The 11,091-nt window shown below is 33.2% G+C and overlaps 1 protein-coding gene and 2 long non-coding RNA genes across 4 annotated transcripts; all 3 read right to left on the bottom strand.

Annotated features, from left to right (window-relative positions):
- Nucleotides 1-3,996: 3,996 nt before the first annotated feature.
- LOC104877414 (uncharacterized) lies at nt 3,997-6,161 on the bottom strand. Of its 2 annotated transcripts, XR_786783.3 has the most exons (6): nt 6,021-6,161; nt 5,769-5,861; nt 5,563-5,660; nt 5,337-5,429; nt 4,835-4,937; nt 3,997-4,238 (listed from the first exon to the last, which is right to left on the bottom strand). It is a non-coding gene; the product is annotated as an uncharacterized LOC104877414 (long non-coding RNA). The 2 variants fall into 2 exon arrangements; XR_009466763.1 differs by lacking the exon at nt 5,563-5,660.
- Nucleotides 6,160-7,762, bottom strand: LOC104877323 (uncharacterized). Its single transcript, XM_010657532.3, has 5 exons — nt 7,637-7,762; nt 7,039-7,263; nt 6,659-6,906; nt 6,368-6,547; nt 6,160-6,268 (listed from the first exon to the last, which is right to left on the bottom strand). Exons 1-5 carry the CDS (start codon nt 7,760-7,762, stop codon nt 6,160-6,162), a joined length of 888 nt encoding a protein of 295 aa, XP_010655834.2.
- A 93-nt stretch (nt 7,763-7,855) lies between these two features.
- On the bottom strand, nt 7,856-8,373 carry LOC132254482 (uncharacterized). Its single transcript, XR_009466764.1, has 3 exons — nt 8,287-8,373; nt 8,076-8,189; nt 7,856-7,978 (listed from the first exon to the last, which is right to left on the bottom strand). It is a non-coding gene; the product is annotated as an uncharacterized LOC132254482 (long non-coding RNA).
- Between the last annotated feature and the right edge of the window lie 2,718 nt (nt 8,374-11,091).

The raw sequence follows: 11,091 nt of genomic DNA, 5'->3' as shown, positions 1-11,091 counted from the left end.
CTTTAAACTCCATGGATATTAAGGATTAACTCTCAAAATTAAATGAGAGAAGTCGAGTTTCAACTTGATTACATGAATCTTAGAGTTTGTATTATGCTCTTCTAAAAGTTGATGAATTATTGAAACTCCCATTGCATGAAAACTTATCTCTTCCACCTTAAGCTATTCGCACACACATACATTAGATTCCGGTTATAAGATGTGAAACTATCTCACCCTCTAAGCTTGAGAAATCATAATTTGACACCTTTAACCTCTCTTTAATAGTGTTGGGACACCTCATAAAGACCAATGAGTCTTTGAAAAAAAAAAGAAAGAAAAAAAAAAGAAAAAGAAAAAGAAAAAGAAAAAGAAATATAGAATAAACTTCTTTACTTGCCTTGAAACCTGAGCATGGTCCGAAGGGGTGGCGAAAGCCTTTAAAGCCTGGTGCCCTAAGCCTTTATTGGTTGGGAGTCACCGATCCTCTGCTTGTTACATGAGTGAATTGGTTAAGTTTAGTAAGTGAAAAGAATTGTGAATAAGAGGTGCGTTCCTAGCCTATCAAGAGATGGTTAATTTTGCTAAGCTTAAAGAAAGACTTAGGTTGGGGGGAGATGATAGTTATCCATACTATACTCGGAAGCTAATCACATTAACACTTAGCTTTTAGTGGAAGAATTTGATTTGGATCTTTTGAGAGTGGAAATTATTTTGATGCTTAAACTTGCATAATATCCATTCTTTGTACTCTAAGATCAAGTGAATGCTTTGACAACTCTTATTATAGGTTGAGTTTCACATCTTTATTGATCCATGGATGTCCATCATGCCACTCATATCATTTTTTGGAGTGATTTGCATGATCCCTTTTATGGATATTATTATAGTTTACTTAGTTTTCATCTCCTCCATTGCTAAGGGACTAGCAATGAGTCGGTTGGGGGGTGACATTTAATTCATTCCTAGCAACGGCAGTGGCAACGGAACCATTTGATTCGGGGTTCGATCCCCGACAACGACGCCATTTGATTCGTGCCCAATTAGTGTCTCAGCTGATTCATGTTCAGTTGGTGCTCCTTTAATGAGGGAGTAATCAACAAAATTTATAACCTATTACACCATTTACTAGGGTAGCAAAGACAAAGCTACTATAGCATAGTGGCTCTAGGATCGTTCACTGGAATGGGTTTTCACTTCACAAATGATATTAATTCAAAGTTGAATTGGTGTCTTTTCATTTCAAGGTTATCTTTAAAAGAAAACATAAACTTGCATTGGATGAAAAAGGTTTAGATTTAAACTAACCAAAAATAGTAACTGATTTTACTTACAAAGAAAAGATGTTTCTTGGAGTTCAGATCACTAGGCTCAGGTTCCTCATACAAAAAGGGAGTTCCGGTCACTTGTTTCTTTTCCTCGCATTAGAGAATTAACATATAGTTCCTTCTCCAACCGGTGTTGTACAGATGCTTCCCATTAATGGGTTCAAACACTAAATCCCTCTCACTGATGCACCTTGCAATGGCTCATACCTCTCACCTAGCACTTGCCATTCAAGGTGATCTTTAACTTTGGATTACCCGTCAAAAGCTCGCAAGAGATAACTAATGGATGTCTCCTTGGAGTCCAAAAGCTTACCAAGTGTTGGCTATTCTAGAAAATCCTACCTTCAAGTCACCTCCCAAAGGCTCGCAAGAGATAAACTAGTGAATCTCCATGGACGGAGATCACTTGCCTTACCAAGTGTTGGCCCAGGTGATTTAAAGGCGTTTTAAGTTAACTAAAAAGATAAAAACCATTAACGGGTCACACTTTCTCTTCATTAAAAACTAAAACAACAAAACTTCCAAATTATGCATGTGGAAACTTACCCGACTTTCCTCACTCCAAGAGACAAAGAGCCTAGCCTCTCATCCTCTGAGGAAAAATCCTCAGAGTTTGGTTGGCTAGAAATAAAAAGAAATGAAAAGTGAAAGAGAAGGAAAAACAGAGCAAGACTTTGTATATTCTATATATTGATCGATATTACATATATGATTTCTTACAGTGGATGCAAGGGAATATGTATAGAGATGTTTTTCCAACCTTCCCAACTAAGAAATCTTATGGTTGGTGGATTACAAGGAGAAGAATGGAAATTCATACAAAAATATCTGAATCCTCTGAGGAAAAATCCTCAGAGTTTGGTTGGCTAGAAATAAAAAGAAATGAAAAGTGAAAGAGAAGGAAAAACAGAGCAAGACTCTGTATATTCTATATATTGATCGATATTACATATATGATTTCTTACAGTGGATGCAAGGGAATATGTATAGAGATGTTTTTCCAACCTTCCCAACTAAGAAATCTTATGGTTGGTGGATTACAAGGAGAAGAATGGAAATTCATACAAAAATATCTGAAGAAAAATATCCCAAAGTGTCGGTCGCAAATATCGGGGTGCTCCAGGAACCATTTCGCAGGTGAAAAATGAGGTCTGCGAAATTTCGCAGGTGCACAAGGAGGTCTGCGAAATTTCTTTGCAGCAAAAGGCTGATTCCACACCTCTACGAAGTTGGCTTTCATATTGTGGTGTTTGGCTTCCATCGCGGCGTGAAACTTCAGGGGAAATCCAAAGCACTGTGCAAAAAGGCTGCGAAATTCTCGTAACAAAAGGCTGATTTCGCAACACTTTGCTGAATCCTTCCTTCAGCTTGGAGAAGTCATCTTCCAAAGGCTGTAACTTCCTCATTTCAGCTCCAAATCATACACGGTTTGAAGCGTTGGATTCTTGACTTCCTGAGCTTTGAAATGGTATATAGCATGTAGAAAATGGACTTCGGAAAGTGCTCAAAAAGTGCTAAAGAAGACTGCAGCTGCTGTCCTCTGTTTTCTTCACTCTGTTTTTCCTCTCTCCTTGCTTCTCTCCTTGCATACTTTGAACAACTTTGGCAAAGGGCTATGGAGCTCCAAAGCTTGGTTCTTCATGAATTTGAGCTTCCAAAAGCTTTGCCATAACTTGTCCAAGTAGATCCTCCATCATTTGGCATGCTTGAATTGATTTATAAGCTGATAAAAACATGTAAACTTGCCACAAAATGGTTAAAACCAATTACTAAGGACCTTAATGAATTAATTGGGTTAAATGAATATGATTACTACTCAAAGGTGCTTAAAACCATTATAATTAGGTCTACAAAATAGCACTTTTTGGTAGTAATCACAAGTAAGGAAGGCCTACTAGAAAATTCAGGATCATGTGTTTTCATGACTTCTGCCGTTCTTGGAGAAGAAACCACCAGGATTGGCTCAAAACCGAGGTGCAAGAACATGAGGGGGTCATATTGTTTAGAGAGATGCCATAGGTATCTGTGAGTGACTACAAGGAAAATGTCAAAAGATGACGCTTTTTAAGTGTCAAGATAGATATAAGATGACGCTTTTTAAAAGCGTCATATATTAGACTGTCATCTTTTTAAATCGCATACGTTGACACTTTTTAGAAGCGTCATCTTCTTTGCACGTCAACCATGACGCTCATAGTAAGTGTCATTATTTGAAACATTGAAGCTTTGTAAGTGTCATCATATATTAATAATTTCATTCATGTCAATATTGACACTCAATGAAGCGTCATTGTATAGGTAGAAGCAACATTGACACTCAATATAAGTGTCATCTTATAACTTTTTATTTGTAGGAGCAACGTTGACACTTAATAAAGCGTCATTGTATAAGTAGAAGCAACATTGACACTCAATATAAGTGTCATCTTATAGCTTTTTTTTTTTTTGTAGGAGCAACATTGACACTCATAATAAGTGTCATCATATAGCATTTTATACCTTGACACTAAAAAAAAATGCCATGTTTTTTTTAACATCAACCTTGACACTTTTGAGAAGTGTCATCTTCTGTTTATTCAAGTAAAGCATGACTCTTTAAAAAAGCGTCATCTTATCTCATATAAAATTTTAATAGCCCAGAAATTAAAATGTCCTAATTATGCCCTGTTTTATCATTTTCTATCAACAATTAAATTAATAATGAAAACTTAATTTAAGAATCTCCATTGACAAAAAGTATCAAATATGGTCTTCCTTTTTCACTATTACAATTTATCCATAAACATCATACATAATCAACAACTAAAACCAACAATTTTACAACTTCTTCTTCAACTTTGAATTGTTCATAACCTTCACTACATCTAGTTTTACATCATTTTTCTTCCAAGTGCAAAAGGATGGTTGTAACTCACTTTCTAGATGCTCAATCTGCAAAATAATTGAGAGGGTTACATATTTATTAGTATTAACAAATAGTTAAGAAGCAACTTTGTAAATGAAATGTGTATATGCCAATTTTTATATTTCCAAAATATCTTTCTTCCATTGCAATAAATTTCAAAATATCAAAAGAACTCAACAAACTCCAATAATTTTATTACACCAAATTTCTAAATATTTTAGAACTCTTATTCTATTTTTTTAAAAAAACAGAAAAAAAAAAGTTTTTATCTCATTGACTATTTTGGTATGATTTTTATCTTATTTATGAAACTTCAACCATTAACATCTTCTCATTCTTCTTATAGGTTGTACAAGACATTAGATGTTTTGCATGAGAAGGAACTAAGGAATGAAAAAAAAAAACAAAAAAAACTAGAAGTCCGAAAAATTATAAAATTGTAAATTAACATATTTATGTAAAATTATAAAATTGTGTTCAAATATCTATGTTCTTCTTATTGTATTAGTATATCAACATTTAATAATATGAGGATATCTATTATCTAAATATGGAACTTGCATGAAATGATCTCTAAACATGGAATTGATTCATAAAACTTACAATAACCACAACATGTTACCTCAAAATTCTTTTGATGATATATTTTGAATTGTTTGTGGGTGTCCTTCATCAAGAGCAGTAGTGACGTTGTTAATAGAATGACCTATGCCTTTTTGTACAACCTGAAGAATATATAATAAACAATTTAACGACCAATTAGTAAGAGGTGCTATTTCCTTCCATAGGCTTATTTGTAAGAAGTCTTAAACTAACTTCCTATTTTTTATGTAAAAGAAAATGGAAGTACAAGATATTATAGACTTTAAGCCCATTAGTATAGTAGGAGACCTTTATAAATTTATATTAAAAAAGTTTATAAAGCTAGTAATCTTAAAGACCAAAAATGCTTTTGTAGAGAATAGACAAATTCCTAATTCATGCACATGTAATGAAACTAAAGGCTCTACAAAAATGAGCTTGGACATGCAGGAATTTTTGTAGCTATGCTATTGTAGGATTTCTCCAAATCTAACTGATAATAATTTGTAGAGGAAATATACAAAAGTTGTCGTTACACCTACCATGTCTACTTGGCTTCACCTCTCAATATGCCAACTATACATCAATCATAATAGAGCAACCCCCAAAATGATCCATATTGAAAACACTGCCAACTAGGAGTACAAAGATATACATTAACAAATTATCATTGTGAATAAATCCATTATAAAATTAACATTAACAAAATATTGACTACATCTTTAAAAGAATATGAAGTTGTATTAGACTATAAGTTATAAGAGGTACCTTCAAACATGAGTAATGATTAACTGAGTCACTAACATAACCCAATCTGATCGAACTTCATTAATTTCCATTTCACTATATGATTTCTTCCCGCAAAACTGAATTGGAGTGACATATACAATTCACTAAGTTCAATTGACCAAAAATAAAAAATAAAAAAGGCTATAGTAAAATGACCAACCATATGAATTGAATTGAGTGCAAACCTTTGATGTTAGTTGGTTTGGATTAGCAATGATTTCCTTCATATATCTCATCACGTAATACCCACATTCCACACTACCTGGTTGTCTTGGGCACTATGGGAAAAGTATCAACAATTGCAATAAACACTAGAATGATGTTCTTACTTCTTTAGCATCTTATTGATGATCATATTAATAACCATCCATTTTCTAATTTTGTCATAAATTAAGTGGTGAAGCAATATATTTTAATCTAAACAAATAAGTACTTACAACCACTTTCACCCAAGTTGGCTCCCTCTTTGATGTTTTCTGTTTTTCCGGTGGGTTGATTCTCATTGCCCTACAAAAAGAATTAAAAAGATGTTATTTAGACACTATCAATTGTATTAAAATAGGAGAAAATATATACTTACATGTTACCTATGTCCTTAAGATCATCACATGGTTGACAGGCCATTGGATCAAGGTAATATGCAATCATTTTCTTCATCTCCAATGCCACTAACACCCAATGGAAACTAAAGAAAAGAAATGAAAATTGTAATATAGTATCCACAAATTCAAACATCACAAACTAACTTACAAACACCATATTGATATTTAGGATAAAAAGTTACTCTGGGTTGTATGGAATAAGCATATATTCAGCATGCTTTGTATTCTTTAGTCGATCTGCAATAACCCTTGACCTGTTTTCCTTGCTTCCCTCTCCCATTCCAGCTTTTGAGACCAATGCTGGATTGACAAAAACATATCGTTCGGCCTGCTTTGCATCAATCAACTTTCTATGCAAATGCCTGATTATAACCCACATGACAAGTTATCAACAATCATTATAGGTCATTAGAAAATAACCTTCTATCTCATAATCTTGTGAAAAGTCATTCAAAAATTATAAAATCCCTTACCAGATGTAGTATAAAATACAATTGGATGACACTTCTTTTGATGATATTATCATTTCCATATCTTCTTTCATCATGAAGGTCTTGAAACTCTCACTAAAAACATCATCTAGGAAGTTTATAGGGTGTGTTCTTGATGTACTCAGCATGAGGCCAACCAATGTCTCAAAAATTTTCATATCTTGTGGTTTTTCACCCTTGGATTTGACTTCAACTTCATTTACTTTTTGTTTCTTTGCTTTCTTAGATGCCTGTACAATTAAGAACTATGGTACAAATCAAATTAAGTAGTTTATATATATATATATATATATATATATATATATATATATATATATATATATATAAAGTCACTATAAAGTTTGGTAATTAAATTTACTTACTAAGATGGGAGTACGGATGATGACCAAATCAGTTGGCCACAAAACTTGGTAACCAATTGCAGCCCCAACAGTAGTAGTTTGTCCAGGAATAGGAATGGGAAGGGGTGCACTTGAATCATAAGGAACATCAACAACTACTAAATAGTTGGGACCACATTCAAGTATAATTGTTCCACCTGCCACTATATTTTCCTTGGTGCCTATGGCCAGCTCACATTTTCTAACCTACAAAACTCAATTCACAATAATCACTTCAATATTAGTGGGTTTATACAAAACTAACATAAATGCATTATCATCATCAATCACCTTATAGCTCCTATTACAATGATAAATGCAATTTCATTTACATTCAATTGCAACAAACTTGCATGATAACATTTCAGTCCATTGCATATAACTCAACCCATAATTTAGACATATCCTATTATATGTTGCAACATCAAAGAAGACCATATATGTTGCCACCAACATTTGAAGTCAATTCAAACAACAAAATTAAATTAAATTATTTCTCGTATTAGAGGAAACTGTCATCAAATTAGCTTAACTGAATAAATACCTTCTTCTGTGGTTCTATTGCTTATGGTGGGGTCACATCTTCAATTTTACGGATTGGCTTATCCACTGCTTCTGGTAGGAGAAGTTGTTTTTGCTTCATGTTTGAACTGCTAACATCAGATTGGGAAGTAACAGCTCCTACTTGAGACAGTTTTGTTAGCATTTCTGCCTGAAATATTCTTTGTTCTTCTTTAGATGCTGCTATGAAATCCTTGACAACACGATCTGTAGCACTATTGAAATATTGCCGAGGTGTGTAGTGCTTCCCTTTGGCCCTAACTCGACCACTATACTCAGGAGTACCCAATGCTTCCACAAGTATATCATTACTTCCACTAACACTTCTACCATTCTCTTGAGACTCTTTCAATAGCTTGTCCTTAAAAAATATTAATTATAAAGTTAAATTGAAAATTTGTTATTGTAAATAACTTATTATAAATATATGTAATTAAAATTGAAAAATATTCACTTACTATTTTCTCAATTACTGGTATGGCCACTTCATCAAAGGTGCCGTCCTTTTTTTCCCTTGCTTTCTTCCATAATATGCTTCGATCAATAGTTTCAGTTGATCCACTTGCAACCATCTTTCAAAATAGGACAATGTATAATATAATTATCATATAACCCTATTATGTATTATGCATAAAATAAATAAAAAACAATTAATAGGCTTACACTTACCATCTCTTCCTCAAGACCGGCATATCCTTTTCTACTTAGATGGTGATTATAAATGTTTATCTTTCTTCTTTCTTTTTGAATTTCTCGATATTCCTATAAATTAAAATTTTATAATTAATGAATGTGAATAAGAGGTATGTAAAGAGTCTTAATTATACCTTAAAGTTGTCAGACAATCTATCTTTAACAAATATTGTCCAATCTTCATCCTCAATAAAAGTATATTGAATTGGTGGTCTTTTGAGGAGCTCCGATTGGTCTTCGAAAGGAATAATGTACTTCACTGTTAGCAAGTTCTTAAAGGACCGAAAGCATTTTCCCATTGTTAACATACAATTCCTCCTACTTTTATGATTTAATGAAAAAGCAGTATGCACATTAATACCAAACTTTAGTAATTTCAAGAGGTTAAGAATGATAGACATTTTGCATCAAAGTGATTTAAATAAGAAATGGTTACCTCAATGCTGTCCCATAACTTATCCTTCAACTGTTTAGGTACAACATGCCAAGTTTCATATCTTATTGGCACCATAGTGCGTGCTAACATGCCTAAGTAGCTTGTTAGATGAACTGTTGATTCTCCTATGAAAATGCCATCAAGATTGTACTTAACCGGCAACTTAACCCCCTTGCTTTTGTTTTTTATAATCATATGCTTCCGTGTCATCCCTCTGTACTTCCTTTTTATGGGTTTTTCTCCTTCCTTTGTCTCCATTCTTGTAACAAAAAAAAATAAAAAAATGATAAAGATTAGTTAAAATTATATTGCATATAACCTAGTCAAAGAATAATTGTAAAACATAACTTTTCAAAGAAACAAATCCATAATCATTGCACAATGAAATGCAATAGATCATGAATTCAATAGATCTTTTTAGAATTGTTCATCATATAACAAGGATAACACTTCATTTAAACTTTTTTTTTTTCCCGCTTTGTTTAACATTTCATTTATTTTAAGCAACCCAAGGTCATTTGTATAAGAAAGCTAAATTTGCAGTAGGAATTTCCTATAAGAATCAACATGGAAGGAGAACGTGGTTTCAACAAGTTCATCAAGTCCATAAGAACTTATGAAAGCTTTTGGACTATCGGTTTGTGTTACATTAAGTTTGGAAAACACAACATGCATATTGATAATAAAAAATTTCATAATTTTTTTACTCACAAACATAACTAATTTAGTATCTTCCATGCACAATTTAGGGAAAAGGTTTTAGTAAATACGTTATTGGGAGATGTTAAAGAATGGTCAATATTTTGTGTAAAAAAATAAAGAAAGGATAAAATTACCTATTTTGTGGCTGTTGCAACCCATTCCATGGCCTTTATTCATACATTAGCATTAAAATACAGCTACATAGAGGATTTGTTCTCAATCCAAATCCCCTCACAATCTCCTCGCATACATGTTGCATCTGAGTCATCCATTACATCAAACGCTTCAATTTGTGGCAATGCCCCTATAAAGGGATGGTGTTCAATCGAATTGTCAACAAAGTCTTCACCTCCTTCCATATCCAAGAAATCTTTTTGAGGAGTTGACAAAACAACCGACCATCTTGGATCAAGTTGGTCTTGCACATAAAATACTTGCTTAGCTTGGGATGCCAAAATGAAAGGATCTGATTTATGAGTAATTTTGCTAAAGTCAACTAATGTAAAGCCAAGATCATCAACTTTTATGCCATTTTTATTATCAACCCAATCACACTTGAAAACCGGTATCCTAAACATGGTATAATCAAGGTCCCAGATCTCGGTAATAATGCCATAGAAACAAAGCTCACCAAACACTAGATTTTGATCCTTTGCACTTGCGATTTGCATTGGTTAAGCTACAATACTAACTCCACTATTTTGGGTAGCTCATAAGTCATCTCGTTCCTTGGTATGGTATCGACACCCATTAATGACATATCCATGATATTTAGAGACATAATGGCTAGGACCATGAGCTATCCACTTAAGGGTTTCAGATATAGGTTCATTATTACCAATTGCAGCTTCAATATGTAATTATAAATAATAGTTATTATGTATGTTAAACATTAGTAAAAAGAATACTTCACATTTTAACACCATTCCAATACATTTTTTCTCAACCAATAAGTAAAAGTCCGTAGGTGTTCATCCTGGAGCCACTTTTGTCTTTTTGATTGACGCGGATTTTTCAATTTCAACCATTCCATGTGCTCTCTATGTAATTATTTATAAGAAATTCAAAGTTAATGTCTTAAAGTTATTTTAAGTATCAAACACAAATATTAAGTGTTAGTGGTTCTTACTCAATGTAAGGTTGAACAATAGTTGTATTCTCTAAAACATAATGATGTGCATGTAACCACAAATTGGAATCAATTGTCACAACTTGACCTCTAGGTATTGGTGCCCCAAATTTTTGGTCAATGTTTGCACTAATAGGAATCCCAATCGCATCTACATTTGATAAATACTCTGTACAAAATTCAATAGCTTCCTCTGCAATATAGCATTCAACGATACAACCTTCGGGCCGATTACGGTTTCGTACATACCATTTCAAAACTTTCATCAATCTTTCAAATGGGTACATCCACCTTAGGTAAACTGGTCCACAAAGTCTCACCTCCCTTACAAGATGTACAGTAAGATGAAGCATGATATCAAATAAGGAAGGTGGAAAGTACTTCTCAAGCAAGCATAATGTCACCACCAAATCATTTTGTAACTTATCCAGTGCAGACACATCAACCACTTTGCTACATAGAGAATTGAAAAAAAAACTCAATCTGCAAATAGCATGCCTTACATGCTTTGGCA

The sequence above is a fragment of the Vitis vinifera genome, chromosome 10 (assembly GCF_030704535.1).
Source record: "Vitis vinifera cultivar Pinot Noir 40024 chromosome 10, ASM3070453v1".
Classification (NCBI taxonomy): Eukaryota; Viridiplantae; Streptophyta; class Magnoliopsida; order Vitales; family Vitaceae; genus Vitis; species Vitis vinifera.
Note: the sequence above shows the minus strand (reverse complement) of the source record. Positions and strands in the feature narration are given on the sequence as shown.

Coding starts and splice junctions, on each gene's coding strand:
- LOC104877323 (XM_010657532.3), bottom strand. CDS start 7,762: ATGCTAACAAAACTGTCTCAAGTAGGAGCTGTTACTTCCCAATCTGAT. Junction 6,548..6,658: donor TGTATTTTATACTACATCTG/GTAAGGGATTTT, acceptor GGTTATAATCAG/GCATTTGCATAGAAAGTTGA. Junction 6,269..6,367: donor CTTATTCCATACAACCCAGA/GTAACTTTTTAT, acceptor TCTTTTCTTTAG/TTTCCATTGGGTGTTAGTGG.